The sequence below is a fragment of the Gymnodraco acuticeps genome, unplaced genomic scaffold (assembly GCF_902827175.1).
Source record: "Gymnodraco acuticeps unplaced genomic scaffold, fGymAcu1.1, whole genome shotgun sequence".
NCBI lineage: Eukaryota > Metazoa > Chordata > Actinopteri > Perciformes > Bathydraconidae > Gymnodraco > Gymnodraco acuticeps.
The window spans coordinates 3,054,507-3,078,911 of NW_022989748.1; the positions used below are offsets into that span (position 1 = coordinate 3,054,507).

The 24,405-nt window shown below is 41.2% G+C and overlaps 1 protein-coding gene and 1 long non-coding RNA gene across 6 annotated transcripts; one reads left to right on the plus strand and one right to left on the minus strand.

The window, feature by feature from the left end:
- On the plus strand, positions 1-23,897 carry LOC117558368. 5 transcript variants are annotated; one of them, XM_034234796.1, is made up of 5 exons: positions 8-54; positions 22,287-22,397; positions 22,880-23,121; positions 23,345-23,501; positions 23,603-23,897. In XM_034234796.1, the coding sequence occupies exons 3-5, from the start codon at positions 23,057-23,059 to the stop codon at positions 23,762-23,764; spliced, it is 384 nt and encodes a 127-aa protein (XP_034090687.1). In that variant the 5' UTR covers positions 8-54; positions 22,287-22,397; positions 22,880-23,056; the 3' UTR covers positions 23,765-23,897. The 5 variants fall into 5 exon arrangements, with proteins under 5 accessions (XP_034090464.1, XP_034090687.1, XP_034090540.1 ...); XM_034234649.1 differs by lacking the exon at positions 8-54 and adding an exon at positions 20,924-21,056; XM_034234730.1 differs by lacking the exon at positions 8-54 and adding an exon at positions 20,950-21,060.
- Positions 10,115-10,779, minus strand: LOC117558757. Its single transcript, XR_004570875.1, has 2 exons — positions 10,473-10,779; positions 10,115-10,362 (listed from the first exon to the last, which is right to left on the minus strand). It is a non-coding gene; the product is annotated as an uncharacterized LOC117558757 (long non-coding RNA).
- Positions 23,898-24,405: the final 508 nt, after the last annotated feature.

Genomic DNA, 24,405 nt, shown 5'->3' on the forward strand with positions numbered 1-24,405 from the left:
CTTATCTTATGGCTCTGCGGTTCAAACAGACCGTCCATGAATGCAGTTTATTCGGTAAGTGAAATTCAAGCACTTTATTTCTTACTTGTCTTTTTATTCAGCTAACAAGCGAGACGAAGCTACATATGTGCTAACGATGCTATCCGTAGCATACAAGTTAAAACATAATAGAGAAGTGTAAAACATTAAGAAGGATTATACTGTAAAACATAAGGCTTCTCGTGAGGTTGGTAAAATAAGGTCATGCTTGTACATTAGTTAGTTTGCTAGTTAGGTAACTATATGCATTGTTATTGTTAACTGCTCGACGATGCAGACAGCTAACGTCACATTAGTGTTGAAGAGCAGAGTATGAGAGATTAACCCATAGATTAACCTCACTATAAGATCTGTGTGTCTTAAAAATATGAATCTCACATTTCCAGTTGGTTCCAGAAATAACGTTGACGTAGATATTGCAATATGGTTTGTTGAGCTGGAGTTGATTATTGAAGCTTACTGGTTAACGTTCATCATATTAAACGAACGAACCCAAACGTTGTTGTTTTTATTAATATTATTACCAATACTTACTTAGCATTTTATTATCATTACACTGGAGAAACCGACTTACGGTACGTCCACACAGCAGCTTTTCAAAAATCTTGGAGCTGGGCGTGTCTGAAAGCTTGGGGATTTCGCGACCAACAACCAATCACATGAATCTCCCGCCCCCGACATACAAAGCAAAAAACCCTGGTTCTTCTCCACTATTTCTTTTAACATTTTGAACATTTATGAGATTAATGTCTATGGTGCTATTTTATGATACATTCCATGCTGGCTAATGCAGGGTTCTTACACCTTTTCCAAAGTCAAATTCAAGCACTTTTCAAGCATTTTCAAGGTGCATTTTCCAGCTTTTCAAGCATCTTACAGCTGTTGTACATTACATATTTATATACACATACTCAAATGATTATTTCCCTACCTCACATTAAATCAGATGTTCTTTATGCTATAAACAACCAAATGTGTGTTTCGTGATAGCCTTCTACACGAGGATGAACAATTAAAGAAAATAAAACTAAGTTTAATATTTCAAAATGAGTGACCCATCTGTATGTCCCATATAACCTGTCTGAGCCAATATAAAACAATCAGCCAAATAACTTTTCAATACATTATTGATTACTATTTTTGAGGTACTTTTAGGTTGGCAGTAAACACAAGTCAGAGGTACATGGTGTACTTCTACTCCACTACAGTTCAGAGGTACATGGTGTACTTCTACTCCACTACAGTTCAGAGGTACATGGTGTACTTCTACTCCACTACAGTTCAGAGGTACATGGTGTACTTCTACTCCTCTACAGTTCAGAGGTTCATGGTGTACTTCTACTCCACTACATGTATTTAATACCTTTAGTTACTTTACAGATCAGGATGAATGATGTGAAATCTAATCAAGTGTTAAATCTTTAGTTCCACCTGGAGTAAATCCACAAGCTACCCTGCAGTATACAAAGTCATTCAAACTAGCTGCACCTTTACCAGCTTTGAGAACACTTTCATGATCAATCATTATAAAACATATCATATATTATTCTGAAATGGACCAATCTGCACAATGACTACTTTTACTGTCGCTACTTTAACTATATTTGGATGAGAATACTTTTCTACTTTCACTTGAGGAATATTTTGAATGCAGGACTTTTACTGTGACAGAGTATTCCTACACTCTGGTACTTCTACTTTTGCTAAGTACAAGATCTGAGTACTTATAATTTCACTACAAGATCTGAGTACTTATACTTTTACTCAAGTACAATACCTGAGTACTTATTCCACCTCTAGTAGCGTATTAGTCTGAATTGTAGCCACAAAATCACGCAGAGCTGCATAAAAATAGCCTCACAATGGTAACAAGTGGAAAATAATATTTACAAATGTGTACAATGATTTGTAGGTAATGCTACTCAAGACACCTGACTTATACATCTTCAAAGGAAGACTGTGTTCATTCTACAATTACATGGGATTAAAGCAACATGTAGTTTTACTTGTATAATACTTCAATTTTATATAAAGACAGTTTGTTTTCATCTGTTTTCAAATAAACAAAGTCTTGGCTTTCAGAATATTAAACTTGTTTCAGCAAATTCATATGATAAATACAACTTTGAAGCTTCGGCATAATTACAAGCGGAGAACGGAGTAACTTAACGTCACAGCAGGCATAACAACAGCTGGTGTTTCTTGTGAGTGTTTAGGAAACAAACGCAAAAATACACAAACACACTCGCGAGCTTCCCCCAGACCAGTAATACAAACGAAAATGTGTCTTCGGGTCAATGTGACTGATTTGGATAGAGCAAGTCACATTTGGTTTAGGCACGAAACATACTACCAGTAGAAATAAATTGCTTTCAAAATCGCTCTGTGTCGAATAGTGCCGTAGCGACGCGACATATTTCCGCGTCGACGCGTCGCTACACACACGTGGGTCACCCAAAGCAACAAGCAGTTCGCAATCGCACTTCAAACACAATGGAGACTGAAACGGCTACCACCTCCTCCTCACAGGATTGCGCACGAAGCCCCCAAACGAAAACATCTCGCCCTAGGTCTTCAAAAGCATGGGAATATTTTAAAGTTAGTCCAAAACGCAAAGATATTTATATATTTATATCTCACTGAGACTGCTGCATAGCCTAGCAGAAGCAGCAGCTAGCTGTGGTGGCTACCATTAGCAGCTAGCATTTGCTCTCCGATTTTTACATAAAATGGAATTATGGATTATAAATTCAATCATTTTTTTATACATAGACGTTAATAACCTATGGATTAACCGATTCAGCCGCGTTTTTTCTCATTTTAATGCCATTGAACACGTCTTTTGATCAGATTACGGTGGTGAGACGATCTCCCGAGAAGCTCTGTGAAGGTACGTGTTGTGATGACTGTATTTGCTTCCCCTGTCGCGAGTCCGGATCACTCAGTGATGATACTATATACCTACATAATCTGTGGAGTCTCAGCTTTAATCGGATATATTGTATGTGCAGCTACGATAAGTAATAAGGGTACTTTTATCTTGAGTTCTGTGCCAATGTCCGTTAGCATTTTTCGCTCAGGGGTCATTTAGATGCTTCTTATGAGACTTGTGTTTTGTTTTGGTAAACATGGTTTGTATCGTCAGTTAGCTGAGATTATTTCCGTTAATCTGGTATAACACATTAATAGGTTCTTAAATATTAAGATCCCCTGAGACACAGTATCGTGAACACATTTTTTTTTACATTACGTTTTTTTTACATTACGTTTTTTATGAATTGAACAACAGAAAAATAATCGTTAGATTAGTCGACTAATCGATCAAATAATCGCCCGATTAATCGTTTTCAAAATAATCGTTTCCCCCCAGCACTAGTGTCGAATCAATAGATTATATTTCGTGACTATAACACGAAATGCCGTGAGTGCTTCATCCTCTGAACACCACGATGGCGACTGTAACGCACATAACATAGGTACGCTCATCTGAAATGATTGTCCCCTGCAATTATTATTATCCGTCAATCGAGTTTGCTAATCAGCTTGCTAACGTTAGCTTAAACAAACGTAACATGCAACGTTAGCCTAATCTAAAATGCTCTACTACGGCGTACCTTTCATGTGGCTCGTCAGCGCAGACTCTCGCATCGTTATTTTTGCAAACTTTGCAGGAGGCTACTCGTGGGCTTGACCCTCGTCTTAGCCATGGCTTGTATTTGTCTTCTGCTAGCCAACGCTCGTTGAAACTGCAACCTCCTGGCACACAGTCATCTATCACTCTCATCAGAATGCCCAGGTCACACGTAAGACAAACACTTGCAGGTCGCGCGCGTAGCGCGGGAAGGCCGCAGCGGAGCTGTTTTATGTAGAAGCGAAGCAATTATTTTCTTTTAATCTAAAAAGCGAACTATTCAGTCAGACAGCAATTTATTTTAAAAGTAAAGCATTTACATTTTATCTCAATTTCAAGCACCATTCCCAAAATTCAAGCACTTTCCCAACCTTGAAAACACCACGTCAAATTTCAAGCATTTTCAAGGATTTCAAGCACCCGTACGAACCCTGCTAATGATACTGTCTATGCTTGCTAGCAACGAAGTAAACTAGCAACGAAGTAAACTGGATATAAAATCCCCAAACAAGCGAAAACCTACCAGTTTCACCCACTGTCTCTGCCACCTCCCTCCATGCCTGGTTCCTCCGGTTTGTATCCCGGTAAGTAAATAGGGACTGGTCATAAAGAACCGGGTGATTTGCTACCGCAATAACTAAGTTCTCCTCCATTTTTGTTGGGAATATAGAATGAACTGCGGTCTGGCTCTCCCAGCTTGCACGCGGTTTGATTGGCTAGCGCTTGAACTGTCAGATTTGCATAAACGGGATTTGATTGGCTGACGCTTCCAGCTCAGCTTCAAAAGTTGAACATTGCTCAACTTTGAAATCCTGGAAATCTTCGCTAGGTGTTCAGTAGTGTGTGTGCAAGGCCAGAGGTTTTCAGTAGTGTGTGCGTGAGGTTAATTTTCAGTTGCGTGTGTGTGAGGTTCATTTTCAGTAATATGTGTGAGGCTTAATTTTCATTAGTGTGTGTGTGAGGTGTTCAGTAGTGAATGTGAGAGTATTTCAGTAGTGTGTGTGCAAGGCCAGATGTTTTCAGTAGTGTGTGTGTGTGAGGTGTTCAGTAGTGAATGTGAGAGTATTTCAGTAGTGTGTGTGCAAGGCCAGATGTTTTCAGTAGTGTGTGTGCGAGTTGAGTTTGAATTTTGGCCTACACGGCCCTTCATATGAACACCAACACTGAACACCAACGCCGATAACAACACTAACAGTGTTGGCTGCAGCTTCAATTATACACTGTCCTGGTGTAGAGTAACACTACAGTAGTGATACATCTTCTCCCATTTAACACCTTTAAGAGTTAAACATGTACACTAATATGTTGCAATTGTACACTGTCCTGGTGTAGAGTAACACTACAGTAGTGATACATCTTCTCCCATCTAACACCTTTAAGAGTTAAACATGTACACTAATAGTGTTGCAATTGTACACTGTCCTGGTGTAGAGTAACACTACAGTAGTGATACTTTATCCCATCTAACACCTTTGAGAGTTAAACTGGTGTTGCATTTTGCATTAGCCTCAACCCTCTGGGAGTTCAAAGTGAACACTAATCTAGTGTATTGGTATTATGATGTACAACAAACTGGTGTTAAAAGTTACAATGACCAATAAATCATTCCAGATATCAGCATATGACAAGTGCTTTATTTGAATGGTGGCATGTCTCTTAAGACTGACAAATTCTCCCAATATTCAATTCAACCAACATTCAATATTGTTCAACAGCAAAAATGTATATAAATAACCCTCTGTGGCAGTTGAGGTCCAAAAATGTTGTTTGTTGCCTGCCATTTTTGGACCACACAGTTTCAGTACAACAACAAAAAAATGCCAGAGGGAGAAATAAAAATTACAGCACATAGCTGTCTAAGACAAGATAAAAAATGGTGTCATTGGCACTTGCAGACATTTGCAGATCAAAAGGCTTATGAAATTGCAGTGCATCAGGTTTGATGACTGAAAGACTATCCTGCTTAACATTAAAAGGCATGAAGATGCTCAACAAATAAACTTTCCATGTCTCTGAAGACTGACAAATTCTCCCAATACTCAATTCAACCAACATTCAATATTGTCCAACAGCAAAAATGTATATAAATAACCCTCTGTGGCAGTTGAGGTCCAAAAAGGTTGTTTGTTGCCTGCCGTGCCAGGCAACAAACAACCTTTTTGGACCACACACACACATGTAGAAAGGCCAGGGCCCTGATAATATGCTGTCTCACTGAAATGGCTGTGACACAATAGATCGGGCCAACATTTATTTGATCTATTACACCTGTGTCTACCCTGCTATGACGTCAACATAGCTGCTGAGAAAAGGGTTTATTGTCGTCACTCACCACCACTGTCATTCAGTTAATCTTTGATGACAAAGCATATTCCACTGGTAGTGAGTAGATATGGAAATACGTAGTCGTCCACCTCTGTGCCAGTCTCATCCTCCACTGATAAGATGTTGTCCACATGGATGGAAAACCTCTCTTTCACTAAAAGGATTGAAGACAAAATATAAGCTTAAACCATTCTCACACACACACACACACACACACACACACACACACACACACACACACACACACACACACACACACACACACACACACACACACACACACACGGGGGGGGGGGGGGAACTGCCTCAACAGTGCATTATGTCCATCTAATGTAACAGTAGGTTAATGAGGGTGCATCGCAAAATTCCCCTCTGTGGGACTAATAAAGGTATTCTGATTCATATGCAGTAAAGTGGTTTACTTGCCTTCAGTGATGAAGATGTCAAAACAAGCTTCTGGAATTTTGGTGTACTTCTTTTGGTTTCGGTATTGCACTTTGACTATCATCTTCAGCTGAAGAGAAGAGCAAGAGCCCTATATGGGTAAAATGGAGAGACACAACATTTGTTATAAGTTATTAGATTTTTCACATGATGCATCACAACTTCCCCTTCTTAAGCAAGCAAATACTCAAATTGTGTAAGGGTGGCATAATATAAATTGGAACTGTCTTTAGATAAATACATTCTACTTTATGCTCTGTATCTTTAAGCTGAGAGGCTTCTATCTGTGCATGAGATACTTTTCGGGACCAAATTAAGCACAGTGTTGGTGTGTTGCAACCCAGTCTCACGGCATTTTGTGTTATAGTCAAAAAAGTAATCTATTGATTCGTGTTCACCAACACGATTTCCCCATTTTTTTCGTGTCACACAGAACGACTTTGAAAGCAATGTAAATAATAACAAATTAGAAGGAAAAAGAGATTTTAAAAACAAATACAGATTTCAGTATTCTGACACAGACCGATTTTAGAAGCAATGCATTTGTATTGGTAATATGTTTCATGCCTGCACCAAATAATAACAAATTACAAGGACAAAAAGATGAAAACAAATACAGATTTCAGTATTCTGAGCCTCTGAGCCATTTATTTTCCTCCGACATTATACCATTTAAAATAAAAGGGTTAGGCTAAGGGTAAGATATTGAGTAAGAAAATGTTTTTATGAACCACACAGCTTCTAGTCTTCCAAGAAAAAAAAAATCGTTCTGTGTGACACAAAACAAATGCGAAAATCGTGTTTGTGAACACGAATCAATAGATTAAATGTACTGTATGCCGTGAGACTGGGTTGCAAATATTCTTAGCAAGCTAGTTAACATTATTAGCTACCACAAACAACTACAATTATTTTCAAGGGAAATTAACTAATGTTAGCTAACTGGGGAACAAATTCAATTAAATGTAACGTTATCTAGATAACGTATCATCACTCACTGCATGCAGTGCTGTTGTCGAGGCCACACAAGAGGGCTGCTTCCGCACGGAGCAGAAGAACACGTGCTAGAAAGGAAAAGGAGCCAATTAGCCAACAACTTTATTACTGTACATACACTTAAATAATTTCACTTGGGGATCAAATTCAATGAAACGTAGATAACTTACAGTCACGCGGTCTGTCGAGACCACACGGTCGAAACCTGCGGGGACTGATGGCTGCTTAGGTGACACTGAGATAGTGCTAGAAAGGAAATTGGAAGAAAAAAAGTTGTTAGCGAAGTCGGCTAACTATACCAATAAGGACCGACACCAGAACCTCTTAGCTAGCTGTCGAACTAACGTTAGACATGTGCAATACGTTGGTGTTTGTAATGACATAATAGTATGTAACATAGCTAATGTTATCCAATAGCTTGGTTTCACTTGACGTCACACCGCTGTGTTCCTTTGGCGCGAAATTCCATTGGAGGTCAGGAAGTAATTTTCTACAGAGGATCTAGCTGCTGTTACCATTGTGAAAATGCCGGTGTGTTGTGTAGTTTACGGTTGTTCCAATCGATCCGGCAGAGAGAAAAACAAGAGGTTTTACCGAGTGCCGAAGGTTGTCGTTCATAAAGCTGAGCAATTTAAGAAGCTAACCGAAGAACGCCGGAAAAAATGGCTTTCAAACCTACATCTGCGGTCGGGAGGAGCAGTCGTCTAATGCACGTGTCTGCAGCGACCACTTCATCAGAGGTATTAGCTAACTTGGTTTTTGTGGCTTTGTTTATGTATTATTGGGTTGTGGTTAAATGCTTATTTACTTAGTAATACTGATCATGTTTAAGTTACCTGTAGTCTAATATGGACTTTGTTGGGACTTTTTAGGGTGCCCTAGCGCTTTGGGTGACGTTGAGTCGGTAGACTGGGCTCCCACTGTTAGCCTCGGTTACCACACAACAAGTAAGCCCAGATCAGAGGCATCTCTTCGACGAGAGCAGAGGATGGAGCTCAAGGAAGACCAACAAAGACAATCAGAATGTGCAGAGGCTTTTTTGGATCTCCTGCAGACAACCGAGAGCCCAGAACCGACGCAGCCCCCGTCTGACAGCCCACAACCAGAGGACACCAGTGGGATATTAAATGACCAACAAGGTAAATTAACCACCAGCATTATTATTAAATATTACAAATGTGATTGTCAGAAAATCAATGCAAACTTTGAATTAGGTTTAGAAAATAGAGTACTAACTTGAGAATCTGCAATAATTGGAACAGAGAACTTGCATGTCTGTAAAAAGGTTGTCAAAAAGATAACTTCACAACAATTCACATTCATATTTGACTATTTGAAATAACTAATTATGCTTGCTACTGCTATATTGTATGCAGATGCAGGATGCCAGACTGATTTAACGATGGAGGACATCGAGAGGATGGAGGATGTTCTGAAACAGAACACAACAGAGCTGGGAGATCTTCGGACAAAGGCACTGGACACAAAGTTCAACCAGGAGTCCTTTGAGAACAACGAAGAGAAGACAACGTTTTACACCGGGCTCCCCAACTTCTTAGTTTTACTTCAGGTTTTTCAACTGTGCGAGCCCTACATCACCTGTGGCCCTATGTCTGTGCTCTCCAAATTTGAACAGTTCATTTTAGTTTTGCTGAGGCTGAGACTAAATCTCCCTCTGAAAGATTTGGCTTTCAGGTTCAACATCTCTCTCTCCACTGCTTCTAGAATTTGGCATAAGTTAATTGACATACTTCATGAGAGTACAGAATTTATAATTGAGTGGCCAGAGCGACATGTACTTCAAGCTACAATGCCAATGGGATTCAGACAGGCATTTGGATGTAGAGTTGCTGTGATTGTTGACTGTTTTGAAGTTTTTATTGAGAGGCCCTCTAATTTACTAGCTAGAGCACAAACATGGTCCAACTAGCATCACCATACTGTTACATTTCTGATTGGTGTTGCTCCCCAAGGCTATGTCACTTACATATCTTGTGCCTGGGGAGGAAGAGTTAGTGATAAACAGATCACAATACAGAGTGGGCTCCTAAAAAACCTGTTACCTGGAGATATTGTCCTAGCAGGCCGTGGGTTCAATATTGGCGATAGTGTGGGATTTTACTGTGCTTTACTAAAGATGCCTGCATTCACCAGGGGGAAAAGTCAGCTCTCAGCATAGGAGGTGGAAGAGACAAGAAAAATAGCTAATGTGCGTATTCATGTCGAAAGAGTCATAGGATTAGTCAGAAGAAAATATCAGATTCTGCAAAGCAGGGCTGTGCCCATAGAGCACATGCTAACAAAACCAGGTGAGGCACTAGCATTAATTGACAAGATTGGGGTTATTTGCTGTGCCTTGTCTAATCGGTCAGTGTCTGTCATCCCATTGGAGTAAAGTCATGGAGCTGTAGTCTTGTAAATAAGAAACCATGTATTATTCAGTATCATTTAATCTTTTCAGTAAACATATTTTTGTGTTCAAACATCTTGTGTTCAAGTCTTTTCAGTAAACATCTTTTTGTGTGTTGTAAATTGTGTAGCCCTACTCAATATACAACTTTCATCTACATTCAGGCTTAATTCATTCAACAATATTCTAGAGATGACAATTGGTCTGGTGACGCTCCCATGTATGGCCATTGAGGGTTATTGTAAATGTAAATAAGAAACCATATATTATTCAGTCTTCTTAGTATCATTTAATCTTTTCAGTAAACATCTTTTTTACAATAGCAATATATCACACAGCCCTACTTCCTCTAGTGAGTGTGGTCAGTGAATATGAAGGTGCTGTAATGCAGGTTAAAGAGCTGCCACTGTGCAAATAATAATGCAACAAGGAGAGAACCACAACTTCCGGGACCAGGACAGACCACAGGTGCTGGTAATCACGCCTTCTCTTCCTCCTGATCATCTTGCAACTGAAACTGAAAAATGGAACAGCAGACAGGGAGAGGAGGCTTTTAGTCACTTGATAGTTATGCACTATCATGTTCTTGTGAAAAAAATGAGCACACCAACTCTTTATGACTTTTACCTTTCCCCTTGTAAGTTGCTGTCCCAACACTTCAGGGAGAACACATAGTCTGAAGAAACTCAACTCTGGGAATGATGTTGTCCCACAGGTCCACATCACGCACAATTCTCTCTACAAAGAGGTCATTTTTAGTCCAGACAACAAAGTCGCAGTAGTCAACATCAACGACGTGGAGCTGAGCCTGTACTTGATGGTAGTAGGCATGTCTCCTGTCCAGCTTCACAGTGCCCCCATCGTTGACGAGACAGAAGCCCTGTTCTCCAGCACACAGGCGAAGATTGGCCTCCTCTTGTTTGCTGTGTGGGCACTAAAAGTTAAATGAAAAGAAAAGTAATATATTGTACTGTAAATAAGTGTCTGCAGCTCAAAATGTATTGGGAGAGGATCCCCTGACTCAGGATCACGTCACAATCCTATACTTCCCCGCTTTACTGTAGCACAATACTGAACAAATAACTTATCTTTATCTCACAGATACCAGTTCCATGGCAGGTGCACGTGACACATCCATCTGGCGACGCTCCCATGTATGTCCATTGAGGGTTCAGCCAAAGCCCGCTGTCTTTACAGCTGAAACCCTGGTGGTGCAGACTTTGTACTCCTTCATACTGCTTTCGGGCAGTTGCCTCGTATTTGCATCCATACCTGTAATGTATACAACAAGGAACAGAAATAGAACATTGTACATTATAAAACGGACAAGTCAAATCAAGCAATCTGATTGGTTCTTAGCCGTGATATAATCAGCGTATACCACGGGTAGAATTGTAAGTTACTTTTCACAACAAGTCGGTATCCCTCCGCGTCTGAGAAAAACTGTATACAGTTGCGTTGAAAAGCAAACTGCCTGCAGTTTGCTTTTCAAACTGGAACAAGGAAGCAGCGGAGAAGTAACGGGGCAGAAACCCTCCTTTTTACGCAGCGGTCCAGACGCTTTGCGTCGGGCCAAACCACGCCCCTTAGCTGTGATATAATGACCATATACCACGGCCTGTCGTGAGCTATTGCTTAATTATACCATGGTCTGGGTGAATACTCCATTCTGATTGGCTCCCTAATAAATACCTTGTTGCAGCTGTAGAGAACTTGTGTTACTCTGGGTAGCATATGGACTTGATCAAGGACTTTGATGGCTGTGCAAGACTATAGTCTGTAGAACCTGCTTCAGTCTTGAGGCTGTGATCTTTCCTGCTCTTTGGCTAAACCATATTGGTGATAAGCTCTGGTTTCTGGTCTCCTCCTCTACTGCCTGGACCTGTGGCTGTGTCAGCTCTTCCTGTCTGAAGTCCTGGCATGCATTCTGCAACTCTGTTGGGGATAGCTGTAGCATCTTTGGTGTCCTATACTGAGGTAGTGGTTTAGGTAGCTTGCTCACAGATTTAGGGACAAATTCTTTGTAATATGGTTCCCTGGACATCAGTGCAGCACTTCTTGGGGAATTTCTGCTCAAAGTCTTGAAAAACTGCATATACCTCTCTGATCCTCGCTCCAATTTTGAACCCTGGACTGTGGGACGCTGAAATGTGTGCTTCTCACCTGTCCTTCCAGCAATGGCATCATCCAGTTTTTGCTTGTTGGATTTTGCAGATGAAAAGTCTATCATCGCAACTGGAGCAGCAGGAATCTGCACATGTGAGAGACAGACCAACATGTATGTGAACATACATGTAGATGCAGTGTAACAATGAGACAGGCAAGGACGGCATGAACAGCTGACTGACCACTGGGGTCTGAATACCTTTTTGACATTTGATGGCATTAGCCACTTGCACTTCTCAGTGGTGCAGGATGCAGTCTCTCATCTTCACACCTGCTTCGATTGCAAACAGAACTGCTCCAACATGTGAGCAGGATTCTGACAAACTGTATAGACAGAGACATACTAGAATAACTAGATTGATCGTAAAAGCTAGTAATGGTATAACATGAATATTATAGCAGGCATTATTTTTAGGGCCGGGACTCGATTAAAAAAATGAATCTAATTAATTAGAGGCTTTGTAATTAATTAATCGAAATTAATCGCATTTTTAATCACATATAAATATTTGACCTAAGAACAGTGAGAAGCAATTTTTTTCACATGGATTTTAGTATACCATTAGGCGCATTCACACCGCAGTACTTTTCCCACAAAGGTTCATGAGAACTTAGTTCACGAGAACTCTTTGAACCTGGGGGTGGATTAGGCAAATGAAGCCGCTGACGTCACTTCTTCTTCTGCTTTGGGTTTACTGGCAGGCCGCAAACCACTTCACGGCGTATACTGCCGCCCAAAGTCCCCGGCCGGAAGTCCCCGGAGTTGGGGACTGGCTTCAGTAGAAGCTGCTGGGAGTCCCAGCAGCCTTCCGAGTAAATCGCCAGAACGCCGACACCTCCTCATCTCCACCGCTCCCATGTTTTATTTTGTGTTGCCATAAGTTAGTCTCTCTGCGTTTCTGCGCTGGGCTAATGCTAATAATGCTAATGCGAGGATAATAAAATGGCAGCTGTCACTACCTGATCTGCAGTGGCATCTGCGAGATGGTCCGCCATATTGGACAACTCCGGACGGCAACCCAAGTAGGACAACATTGACACAGTGGCTTTTGGCAAAGTATCAAAAATAAAACTCGAGAGAGATGAGTTATTGTTATTACAACGTGACTTCACTATTATTTAACAACTCTTTTATTGGGTTCTTTTATTTGGGGTTAAGTACATTGTCAGAATAAGTGAGAAATGGATTTAACTTCTGTTAAACAGCTATCATACTGAATACATATTTACTGTGAATGTGTGCAAACATGTATGGCATAATGTCTAACAGAAGTTAAATGTCTAACAGAAGTTAAATCCATTTCTCACTTATTCTGACAATGTACTTAACCCCAAATAAAAGAACCCAATAAAAAGAGTTGTTAAATAATAGTGAAGTCACGTTGTAATAACAATAACTCATCTCTCTCGAGTTTTATTTTGGAGCTTTGCCAAAAGCCACTGTGTCAATGTTGTCCTACTTGGGTTGCCGTCCGGAGTTGTCCAATATGGCGGACCATCTCGCACATGCGCACTGCAGATCGGGCAGAGCTGCAGATCGGGGCTGCTTCTCAGGTCGACTATTTTCATTTCCTCGCTCCTCGGTCCTCGGTCTCACCGGAAGTTGATTTGCCTGCGCCATCTTGAGTACCGTCCCATGGCTCTTATTTCTGCCGGAGGATCGAGGAGCGAGGAGCGATCATGGAGGAGCGATAACCGAGGAACCACCAGACCATCCTCCGATGAAATCCTCAGATACTCACCCCGCCCCCTTACTGTGTATCGCTCACTGATTGGACGAGGCACTACATGCACTGATCTGATGCTTCTTGACATGAGAGCAATACCCCAGCGGAGTGAAGAAAATACATCAACATCACGGGACTCACTCCTCAGTTTATACTGTGTTTTGTTTCAATTCATGTATAATTTAGTTACAAATATGTGATATATCTAAACAACAAAGTGGTCAAACATTTTTGTATTCATTCATTGGAAACATTTTCATGATCGCTTTTTTCGTTTATATATTTTAAGAATGGCGTTTATCTTTTTTGAGAATGACTTCTTATTTTATTTCATGTATTTGGATCTACAACAGATGATACTAATGTTTATGTCAGTAAATGTGCACTAACAGAGGCGGGGGTGTTTGTGGAAATAACGGGTACAGAGCTGGCTGCTGCCAGACGAACAGCTGTGCAGCGTCATCACAAACGGACGTCGCTTCACGTGACGCTCCGGAGGAAAGGACGTCCCATTGCTCTTAAAACTCATTTCCCTGCTTCTCGTGGTTTCCTTGCGTCCCTCCATGCTTCCCTGGTGGGAGGGACTAAACGCAGGGAAACGACGCAAGTGAGGGAAGCAAGGATTTCATTTAATCGACCTGAGAAGCAGCCCGGGTAGTGACAGCGGCTTCACAAAACTTTTTGGGAGTTTTACGGGGCGTGGTTTGCAATCCGCCCAGCCAATCAGAAATATAGCTCTTTTCTCACAAGAGAGCCGTACGAAAGTCCCTGCTCTCTAGCAGCTCTCTGCTCTCTAGCAGGGACTTTCGTGGGGGTAAAAAGGTTCTCATGAACTAATTTTAGTACTGGCTCTTTTTGGTGTGAACGTGATAAAAGAGGCTAACGTCCACGCTAGCTGCTATATGTTTTGCATTGAGGTGATACTTGAGGCTTGATGTGCTGCGGTGATATGCAAATTACTTTTTGCATAATCTGCACACAACCGTGCTCTTATCGACGCTTCCATCCGTCCGTTTTTTAAAACAACATTTCCCACTGTTGTTCACTGTGGTTTGTTGTTGTCTGAAGTCATGAACGTTAGTTGGTGCTCCAGTATAATCGGTACGCCTGAAACTCATCCAGTGAGAAACGTTCCGCAGTGCAAAAATAAGTGCGATTAAAATGCGTTAATTTTTTTAACGCGTTCATTTTTGTGTAATTAATTCATCTTAATTAACGCGTTAAAGTCCCGGCCCTAATTATTTTGTCTGAGCTTAAGTGTTGTGTCAAATATGCTTTGGGTTGGGATATTTATTTTATGACTTACCCAGCCATACAGTTACAGTGTGCTGTAACAACCTCTCCATCTTCTTTAGCTACAATCCACGTTTTTAATGGTGTTTCTCCAGACCTCTGGGAATGGTTGACCTACAAAATTGAAGCTCCAGTTAACAACTTGCTAGTTAGTAACATACATTTAACAACATCAAGCCATAGCTAGCTAGTCTAGTTCTGTTACGTCCCCAGCTCGTTTCGGGGTAAAAGGGAAGCAACACATAACCAGATGGTCTTGGAAAGAGGTTGTTTTTAATATTAACCTCAACATAGAGTGATATAAACAAAGTGCAGGCTGTTCAAAGGCTCTGAGCTGTCTATACACAACAGTACACAAAAACGAAGGCCACAGAATATCACAGTCACGAATCAGGACACTTAAGACCGAACTAGTGAGACGTTTCGCACAAGGACAACGCCGTCACCAAAACACAATATATCCTAAGCTAAACACATACACTCACATCAATATCCTAAGTACACACACACCATAAGCACTCGAGTTAACCTCTGTTAACAATATCGTAAGGAAACACACATCATAAGCACCCGAGTTAACCTCTGTTAACAATATCATAAGGACACACACATAAGCACCAATAACACACAAACATTCTGAGGTATGGTAGCATGGCATCCTAGCACAGAGCCAGCGCCCCGAATGTCAACAACGTCGCAGCTTAAGTAGCGTCATCAAGAGGCGTCGGGACCTCTTGGTACCATACATGTAATCATAACACACATACACATATATATATATAAACACACAGGCCAGTTAATGCTGAAGGCAAGGCGACAGCCGTAACACTGCCTTACATGAGTCCATGTAGCTAAAGTTAGCTAGCTAGATGTCTCCTAATAATGCTACTTAGAGGTAAGAAGGTATAGGTAGTTAACACTTACCCGGGCAAAAACAAGGCGACATTTGTTTAATGCCTCTTTGGTGCTGAGGTCATTCACCCATCCACACACGAAGTAGTTGAAAGCTTCCAGGCTTTTATACGCTTTCATTTGGCTAGCCGTGTAGTAGGAGGTATGAAGGACGAGGTAGCTGGTGATATCCATCGCCTCGAAAGCGGGCAAATCTGATAAATCACGAGAAAAGTCGCTCTTTTTCAGCTGATACGGATCGTATCCGATGTGTGCTGTGATTTGTTCACGATATCTGCGGCGTGCAGGTTCATTTAATTGTTTGACATAGTCGGTGTCCTCTGGGTCGGCGTCATGGGGGGTCATTCGCGGGCCATGCCCCCCCAAATGAGTCACTGTGCCCCCCCAACGCAGGGTGGGCAAGCCTTGCCACTTTGCCGTTTTTTTTCTTTTTTTAATCATATAAGTGAAAACGTTTCCACTAAAGGTTTTTTGTGTGAAATACATCAGAAATAAAGAATACAAATATAAAACACAGCCTGAGGAGTGCTCACTGCTGCTCTCTGATTGGTGTGTTGCTTGACCAATGACTAGGGTGGCCATACGTCCGGTTTTAGGTCGGACAGTCCTGTTTTCAATGTCTGTGTCCGTCTGCCGGCGCAGCCTTGAGCCGGACGCTCATTTGTCCTCCTTTTGAGGTCATCCCTATTTTATACTTTTAGGGTATTAAAAAAAATAGACAATTATACAAAGAAATACAAATAATAAGTTATGTGTAAGTATATACCCCCGTAAGACTTGTGGTCTTACAAATTATTGGCTGAATGCGATGTCAAATAAATATCTTGTATTTCATTGGTTCATAAACGTAAACAATTAGCATGTGCTTCTTGACGTCACGTTCACGGCAGGGCACTGTGGCAGAGAGTGACGTTAGCGCTAGCCGACTAGCTCATGAGCCAACTCCACCTAGTTAGCGGTAGGGTTAAACCGCAGAAATGCCGAAACGAAAGACTTCATTTAATCCTGAATGGTCGAAAGAGCATGGATTCCTCACAAAAAGCCGAAAGGACGACTTCCATGCTTTTTGCACGTTGTGTCGTTGCGATGTGGACGTAAGCAGCAAAGGAAAAGGTGCTGTCGACAGACATGCTAACACAGATAAGCACAAAAGCAACGATCAAAGCGCAGGTGCCTCTTCACTTTTATCGTTTTTCCGTGAAGCTTCATCGCCTCAAGATGACAAAATCTCCGCTGCAGAACTTTGTAAAGTTTATCATGCCGTCAAGCATCACCAGTCATACAGGAGTGTAGACTGTGGAATAAAAGTTGATCGCACAATCTACAACGACTCATCAATAGCAAAAGGTATGACCTGTGGAAAACAAAGGCCAAAGCTTTGTGCGAAAATGTCCTAGCACCCTACTCTGTCCAGACGCATGTGGATTATATAAAAGAAAATGAACTGCATTATTCAGTGGCAAGTGATGCATCAAACAAAGGTACGATCAAGTGTTTCCCCATTGTACTGAGATATTTTCACTTTGAGGAGGGCGTGAAACATGCACTGTTGGATTTTTACAGTGATAGCAACGAAAAGTCAGAAGCTATAACAAATCAGCTGCTATCTAAACTGGAGATGTCTGGACTAGATGTGAAAAAAATGTCAGCATATGCAGCAGACAACGCCAGCGTTAACTATGGAAAACACAACAGTGTTTATCAGAAACTGAAACTGGCTCAAAAAGACGTGCTCGCTGCAAACTGTTTAGCCCATATTCTGCACAATGCAACAAGATATGCAGCAAGCAACTTGGATATTGACATTGAAAATGTTGTGCTTAAGGTGTATAGCCATTTTAGCATCTCAGCTAGCAGAACGGCGCAGTTGAAGGAATTCTGCGCGTTTGTGGAAGTGGAGGAATGCAATCTGCTGCGGCACGTTGTCACGAGATGGTTGTCTCTGCTGCCATCTATTGACAGAATTCTGAAGTGTTGGAGACCCCTGACCAGCTACTTTCAGAGTCTAGGTGAGGAGGAATGCTCCAAGATGTTGTGGAAATGCTTTGGAGAGGATGGTAACGAAGTATCTGAGATGTATTTTCTCTTCCTCAGTCACATTCTGAAAGTGTTTTCAGACTGCATTGAAGCACTTGAGGCCAAATCATTCAGCATAACCTCTGTGTTTAAGGTAATGACTGAACTGAAAGGGAAACTTGAGAGAAGGTTAAAGGACACATTTGTTGGCTTTGCTGTGAACAACAAACTCAAGCAGCTAACCCCTGATCTCGCAAAGAAATGTGAGGCTGATGTTCTTGTTTTCTATGAAAGAGCCAAGAAATACGTGAGTGAAAGGTATGACTTCTCTGAGAACAGCTTTCATAGTAAAGTGTCAAAGCTTGGCCTCACAACTGCTGTGTCCTATGGAGAATACAGTGATGCAGTCCAAGCCTGCAGCCTGAAAGACATTGACATGGATGGACTCTATGAGGAATATGGCATGGTGGAAGCTATTCTCAGCTCTTCAGCAATGGAAGGATGCCACAGTGAGGAGCGGTATCTCAAACTGTTTTCCAAAGCAGAAGTCCCACTTGTGAATCTGAGGAAGGTCAGCGCCTATATTCTCCATCCCATGTAGCAATGCCCATACAGAACGTGTGTTCTCAATGATGACCTCAGCATGGAGAAATGAGAGAAATCGTCTGGATGTGGACAGTGTCAATGCAGAGCTGCAAATGTGTGTCAACTTCACATTTGAGTGCACAGACATGTACCAGAGACTCCTTACAAACAAAAAACTCTTGGAAGCAGCCAGGAAAGGGCAAAAGTATCGAAAATAGACATTCAACTTGTGGTTAGTACACTAGTCTCATTGTGTTTTGAGTGTGAAGGATTCTGTGAAGCCAGGATAAAAACTAAAAGATAATCCCAAAGTGTCCTCCTTTTTGGTGTTATGGAAATGGCCACCCTACCAATGACCCCCGACTTTTTTTTGTTATCATTACGTGGCTGTGTGTTTAGATGAAAGCCCAGTGGCGATCTGTTCATCTGTTACACTGATTATACAGTAAAGCCATCGAAAATAATATGATATACAGTACAGTACAAGTACATGGGTCTCTGTGTTTCATTCAAGCTCGGCTCTGTGTGTGTGTGGCACGAGCGCATTTTGTGAGTGCGCGAGCGGTAACGTGGAATGTTGTTAGCATCTGGTTAGCTAGCTATGCTAACGGATATAAAGGGCTGTTTCTACACCAAGGTGGAGGAGAGTCCTCTCCTGTCAGACTGAGGATCTTATAACCTCAGCTCAGTGAGGTAAGGACTCTCTCAGTGTTTAGATAGTTCACTTTAGTGTAAGTTATCTCAGTGGGTCTCAGATGGTTTGGTCACCATTTATGTAAGTATTTTCAAGGAATACCTTTATATGATCATTATAGTTATTAAAGAGAGAATAAATGAAAAACGGGTATGAAATACTATAGGACAGTAACACAAGAATACAGTTTAAAAGGGGAATGATTAGTAAAATATCCATAAAGAAAAAGTAAATCTGTGTACAGTTCTGTTCCATATGGATGCTGAGAGATGTATCCATAGATCTCTTCACTTTGCTCTCAAAGTGCACCAGATTGATGCATTTAACTTCAATATTTTAAAAATAATCTTCCCGGGGGAGCATGCCCCCAGACCCCCCTAGAGGAGGTGAGGTCCACCCCCACCTAAAACATGTTCACATGGATAGGATACTAAATACATTTGCACACTTTTTATATGGTGGCCTATGTCCATATCAAATCAAATCAAGTTTTATTTATATAGCACATTTTTCAACGATTTTTGGTCGAGCCAAAGTGCTGTATATACAGTATAATAAAAAATAACCTACAGTAAAGACACTTTACAGCAAATACAACAGCACAGTTTGTGCAGAATATCAGTATGAGAAAACGACATCCTCTGTCCTTATATGTTTCTGTTTTGGTGGTCGTGCCACAACCGTGCATGTATGTACAGGTCATAGGTGCGCTATACAATAGCACTACACCCTGCAATGTGTGTGAAAGACAACAGACTTTACAGCATGTTTTTTGAAATTGAAGTTGCGTTGGTGTTTGTGTGTTGGTTGTTGACGGCAGGGTGTGCCCCCCCTTGATAAATGATTGCCCCACCATTCGATTTGTTCTAGAGCCGACCCTGGGTGTCCTCCATGATTCCTGCGTTGATGAATGATTGCGTTTTCACTTCCTGACCTCCACTTGAATTTCGCGCGTCGTAGAAGTCACGTGACTGAAACCAAGCTATTTGACATCCATGTCTAATTCGACAGCTAGCCAGCTAGCTAACGTTTAGCAAGCAGGTGCACGGCCAGTACAGACAAATATTCTTAGCAAGCTAGTAAACATTATTAGCTACCACACACACAACTGTAACGTTATTTTCAAATTAAGTAATGTTAGATAATTGGGGAACAAATTAAATGTAACGTTATCTAAATAACTTACCGTCACTCACTGACTGCAGTCTGTCGAGGGAGAGGCCAAGCGATCACACTTGCTGCAAGACGGACTGATGGCTGCTTCCGTTGGACGGAGACTTGACGGAGAACATGCTAGAAAAGGAAAAGGCGGCAATTACCGAACAACGTTTTTACGGACACTAGAGCTTGTTAGCTTGCTGTCGAACCAGAGCTGCCAAGTCTCACCCTTTGAGAGTGAGAGTCACGCAATTTAACCTCTTCACACGCCACACTTGCCATTTCACACGCTTTTTTCCCCCTCTCACTACTTTATAATTATTTTTGTATTTAATGATATATTTCCATAACTTGTTGCTCGAGGCTTGCCGTAGTTCGAATCAGGGACAGGATGAGTCCGCCCTATTCTGCCCCCGATTGGCTGACCGAGATATGTGATAACCAATCATCAGCCCTCGAGGCTAAATCTAACCAACCCAACGAAAGGCACCACGTATACAAACCAATCAGAGGCAGCTTAGGGCGGGTCATTGCGTCTCTATCATATGAAGAACAACCTAACTCTATGGCGGAGAAATCGAAAAGTAAACGTGAAACGTCTGTGTCAGCGCCTCAATAATGCCGTGACTGACATTTTCATCTGAAGCGGGAGGTCAAACGGTAGGTAACCACATTATTTTTACAAATATTTTTATTTTGATGAAGTCAACGGTGGGTCTGACTACGTGAGACTTAACGTTACACAGGCTGCTGGTGAGCAGTGTGGCAGGTTGCTGCGGTGGGTTTAACAACAACCGTGACTAATAGCAGTGTTAGTTAAATCATCACGTATTTGCGTGTGTGAGCTAATGGATACTTACTTGAGCTAAGGGAATTTATAGTACTGTACCTGTGCTGTTTGCTTTTCTGTCTAATGTCTTCAGTAGACTCGACTACTGCAATGGTGTCTTCACAGGTCTCACTAAAAAATCTATTAGAAAGCTGCAGCTAATTCAGAACGCTGCTGCTCGAGTCCTCACTAACACTAAGAAAGTGGATCACATCACTCCAGTTCTGAAGTCTTTACACTGGCTTCCTGTGTGTCAAAGAATAGATTTCAAAATACTGCTGCTGGTTTACAAAGCACTGAATGGTTTAGGCCCAAAATACATTTCTGACCTCCTGCTAAATTATGAACCATCCAGGTCTCTCAGGTCTTCAGGGACTGGTCAGCTTTCTGTCCCCAGAGTCAGAACTAAACATGGAGAAGCAGCGTTCAGTTATTATGCTCCAAATATCTGGAACAAACTCCCAGAAACCTGCAGGTCCGCTGCAACTCTGACTACTTTTAAATCCAGGCTGAAGACTTTTCTTTTTGTCGCTGCTTTTAATTGAACTATTCATATCTTAGACTGCACTGTAACTTTTATCCATGTATTTTTTCTTTTAATGTTTATTTTATTAGCTTTTCTTTTTAATGACTGATTTTAAATGCCATTTTCTTAATCTCTTTCATTTTTTGTAAAGCACTTTGAATTGCCTTGTGTTGAAAAGTGCTATATAAATAAACTTGCCTTGCCTTGCCTTGCCTTGCCTTGCCTTGCCTTGCCTTGCCTTGCCTTGCCTTGCCTTGCCTTGCCTTGCCTTGCCTTGCCTTGCCTTGCCTTGCCTTGCCTTGCCTTGCCTTGCCTTGCCTTGCCTTGCCTAATAAAATATTCAATCAATCAAACAGTTACATGTAGCTATATTTTGATCCAGAGGATCTGACTGTGGATGTGGGATACTGGTTTAAAGGAAGCACCAATACAGTATGCTAGTAATAATGTACTATGTTTGTTCCCTTTTTCATTAGCACTCTACTTCTAGGTTAAATGTAATTTTGAAAATCTTTTCTGAAATACAAATTTGTAGATACGGAGTTTCATCCGCAAGTTGCTCTCGAAGTTTCTGAAGCCAGCAGCACTGCAGCACCGGGAATTGCATGAAATCCTCTATAAGGACCCATCAAACCAACTGCCATAGGTAATCCTCCAAGTTTCACATCAGCAGATGCACATACACTATCCACTCACTGATCTCACTCACATAATACTGTTTGTGTTTGTTAGAGGGCTGCTTGTGCAGACAAGTTATGAGTTTGATAATCTCATCTCATCACACATATAGGACCACAATGGAAACAAGTCCACAGGACTTTTTTATGTTATCCTTTTAGCCCAAATGTGTGACTGTACCTTGTGCTGTTTGCATTTCTGTCTAATAAAGTATTCAATCAATCAATCAATCAATCACTGATGTGATGAAGATACTTAAAGGGGTGCTTTCAAGTTAGCTATTGTGGTTGTTGATGATTGCTAAAGGGACTCAACACCGGTCTTATTCCCAGTCTCATACTGACATGTTGGTGTTGGGAATGAGAACATATTGCTTCAATCTTTCTCCAGAATCGCATACAGCACCTTAATGACCTCTGTGACGTTGTTGATTTATTGTGTCTCTCGTAGGAGAAAAGCTGGTGATCGGCTTCACTACTCGAGCTACACTCAACAGGCTCCTTGATGCAGGAGACATTACACCGCAGCAAGTGCAGAGGTTCCAGCAGGCAGCAGTGGTGTTTCTGGTGAGGGCTGTGGAGTATGCCATGAAGAAACTCCACATGAGAGCCCCTGATAAAACATGCCATGTTTCTGGATGTCCAGCAGAGGGTAGAGTGTGGAGTGGAAGACGCCTTGTACTTTGTCGACAGGTTAGTTGGGGTATCAAGTCAAGTACATTTATCTATAGTGCCAAATCACAACACAAGTTATCTCAATATACTTAATAAGTAGAGCAGGTTAAAGACTCTTGGCTCTTGTCACATTTTCTTAACATTTTCTTAATAGATTGTAAAGTTTAATGACCACATCTAAAAAACAACCCGTTTCAGCTACATTACTTGACCAGATCAGTGCACATTGTGTTCTTTTTAGGTTTCCTGAACTTCTCCCATACAACGGACCTGACGAGCGTGACAAACTGAGTGAGGAGTTTTTGGACTACCAGTCCATGGACATTGCCATGCCCGAAGACCCAGCCACGTTTGACATTGAGAGCTTTTGGGGGAACTTGGCATCAATGAAGAATAAGGTAAGAATCATTCTGCACCCTTTGAAATACCCATTGACGTAATCAACTTAATTCTATACAAAAATACTTGAGAGTAATTAGGCTTCCTACATTTTTCAAAGGTGACCGGTATGAGCAGATTTGGGAGGCTCTCCCGTATTGCCAAGTTGGTGTTGGTACTTCCACATTCAAATGCTGATACTGAACGAGTGTTCTCTGTGGTGGGACTGAACAAAACCCGAAAAACTGTTTGGCTCTTGATGGAACTCTATCATCCATCATGACTGTGAAGATGGCAAACCTTGAGCCACAGTGTTTCAAATGGGAGCCCCCTCCCTCTGTCATCAAGGCATCATCATCTGCCACAAACACCTACAACATGAGACATGTCATGTAAACCAAAACACACAAACAAAGACATGCACTTTATTTATTTATAATATATATATATTATATATATATATATTTATATATATATATATATATATATATTATTCTGGTTCTAATTTTGTTACTCTTAAAAAAAAAATGCACTAAAGGAAAAGGCTGGTTCTTAAAAGGCTGCTTTATTGACATTTTATAAATAAATGTATTTTATTTGTCAAAACTTTTATTTGTTACAATTGTTTTCATTTCTACTTGTGCTGGTCAATTATTAACACTAAGCATGAGGAGGCCGACAGTGCAGGGAGAGCAGCTGGCATGGGGGTGAAGACATCACAACAGTCTTAATGTTCATTTAAATTGAGATATTCCTCTAAATCGACGTTAAAAAAGGCAACAAAAAAAATCAAAACGCATCTTCCCCCGAAAGTCTCACTCCTACTTTTTACTGAAACTTGGCAGCCCTGTGTCGAACTAACGATAGACATGTGCAATACATTGGTCTTCGTAAAGATTACATTTTATGTTACATATCTAACGT

Bases quoted from the DNA above. Each gene is read 5' to 3' on its own strand.
- LOC117558368 (XM_034234573.1), top strand. From the start codon at position 9: ATGGCTCTGCGGTTCAAACAGACCGTCCATGAATGCAGTTTATTCG. The intron at 55-8,307 runs GTAAGTGAAATT...GGGACTTTTTAG, and splicing joins CCATGAATGCAGTTTATTCG to GGTGCCCTAGCGCTTTGGGT. The intron at 8,575-8,811 runs GTAAATTAACCA...TATTGTATGCAG, and splicing joins GATATTAAATGACCAACAAG to ATGCAGGATGCCAGACTGAT.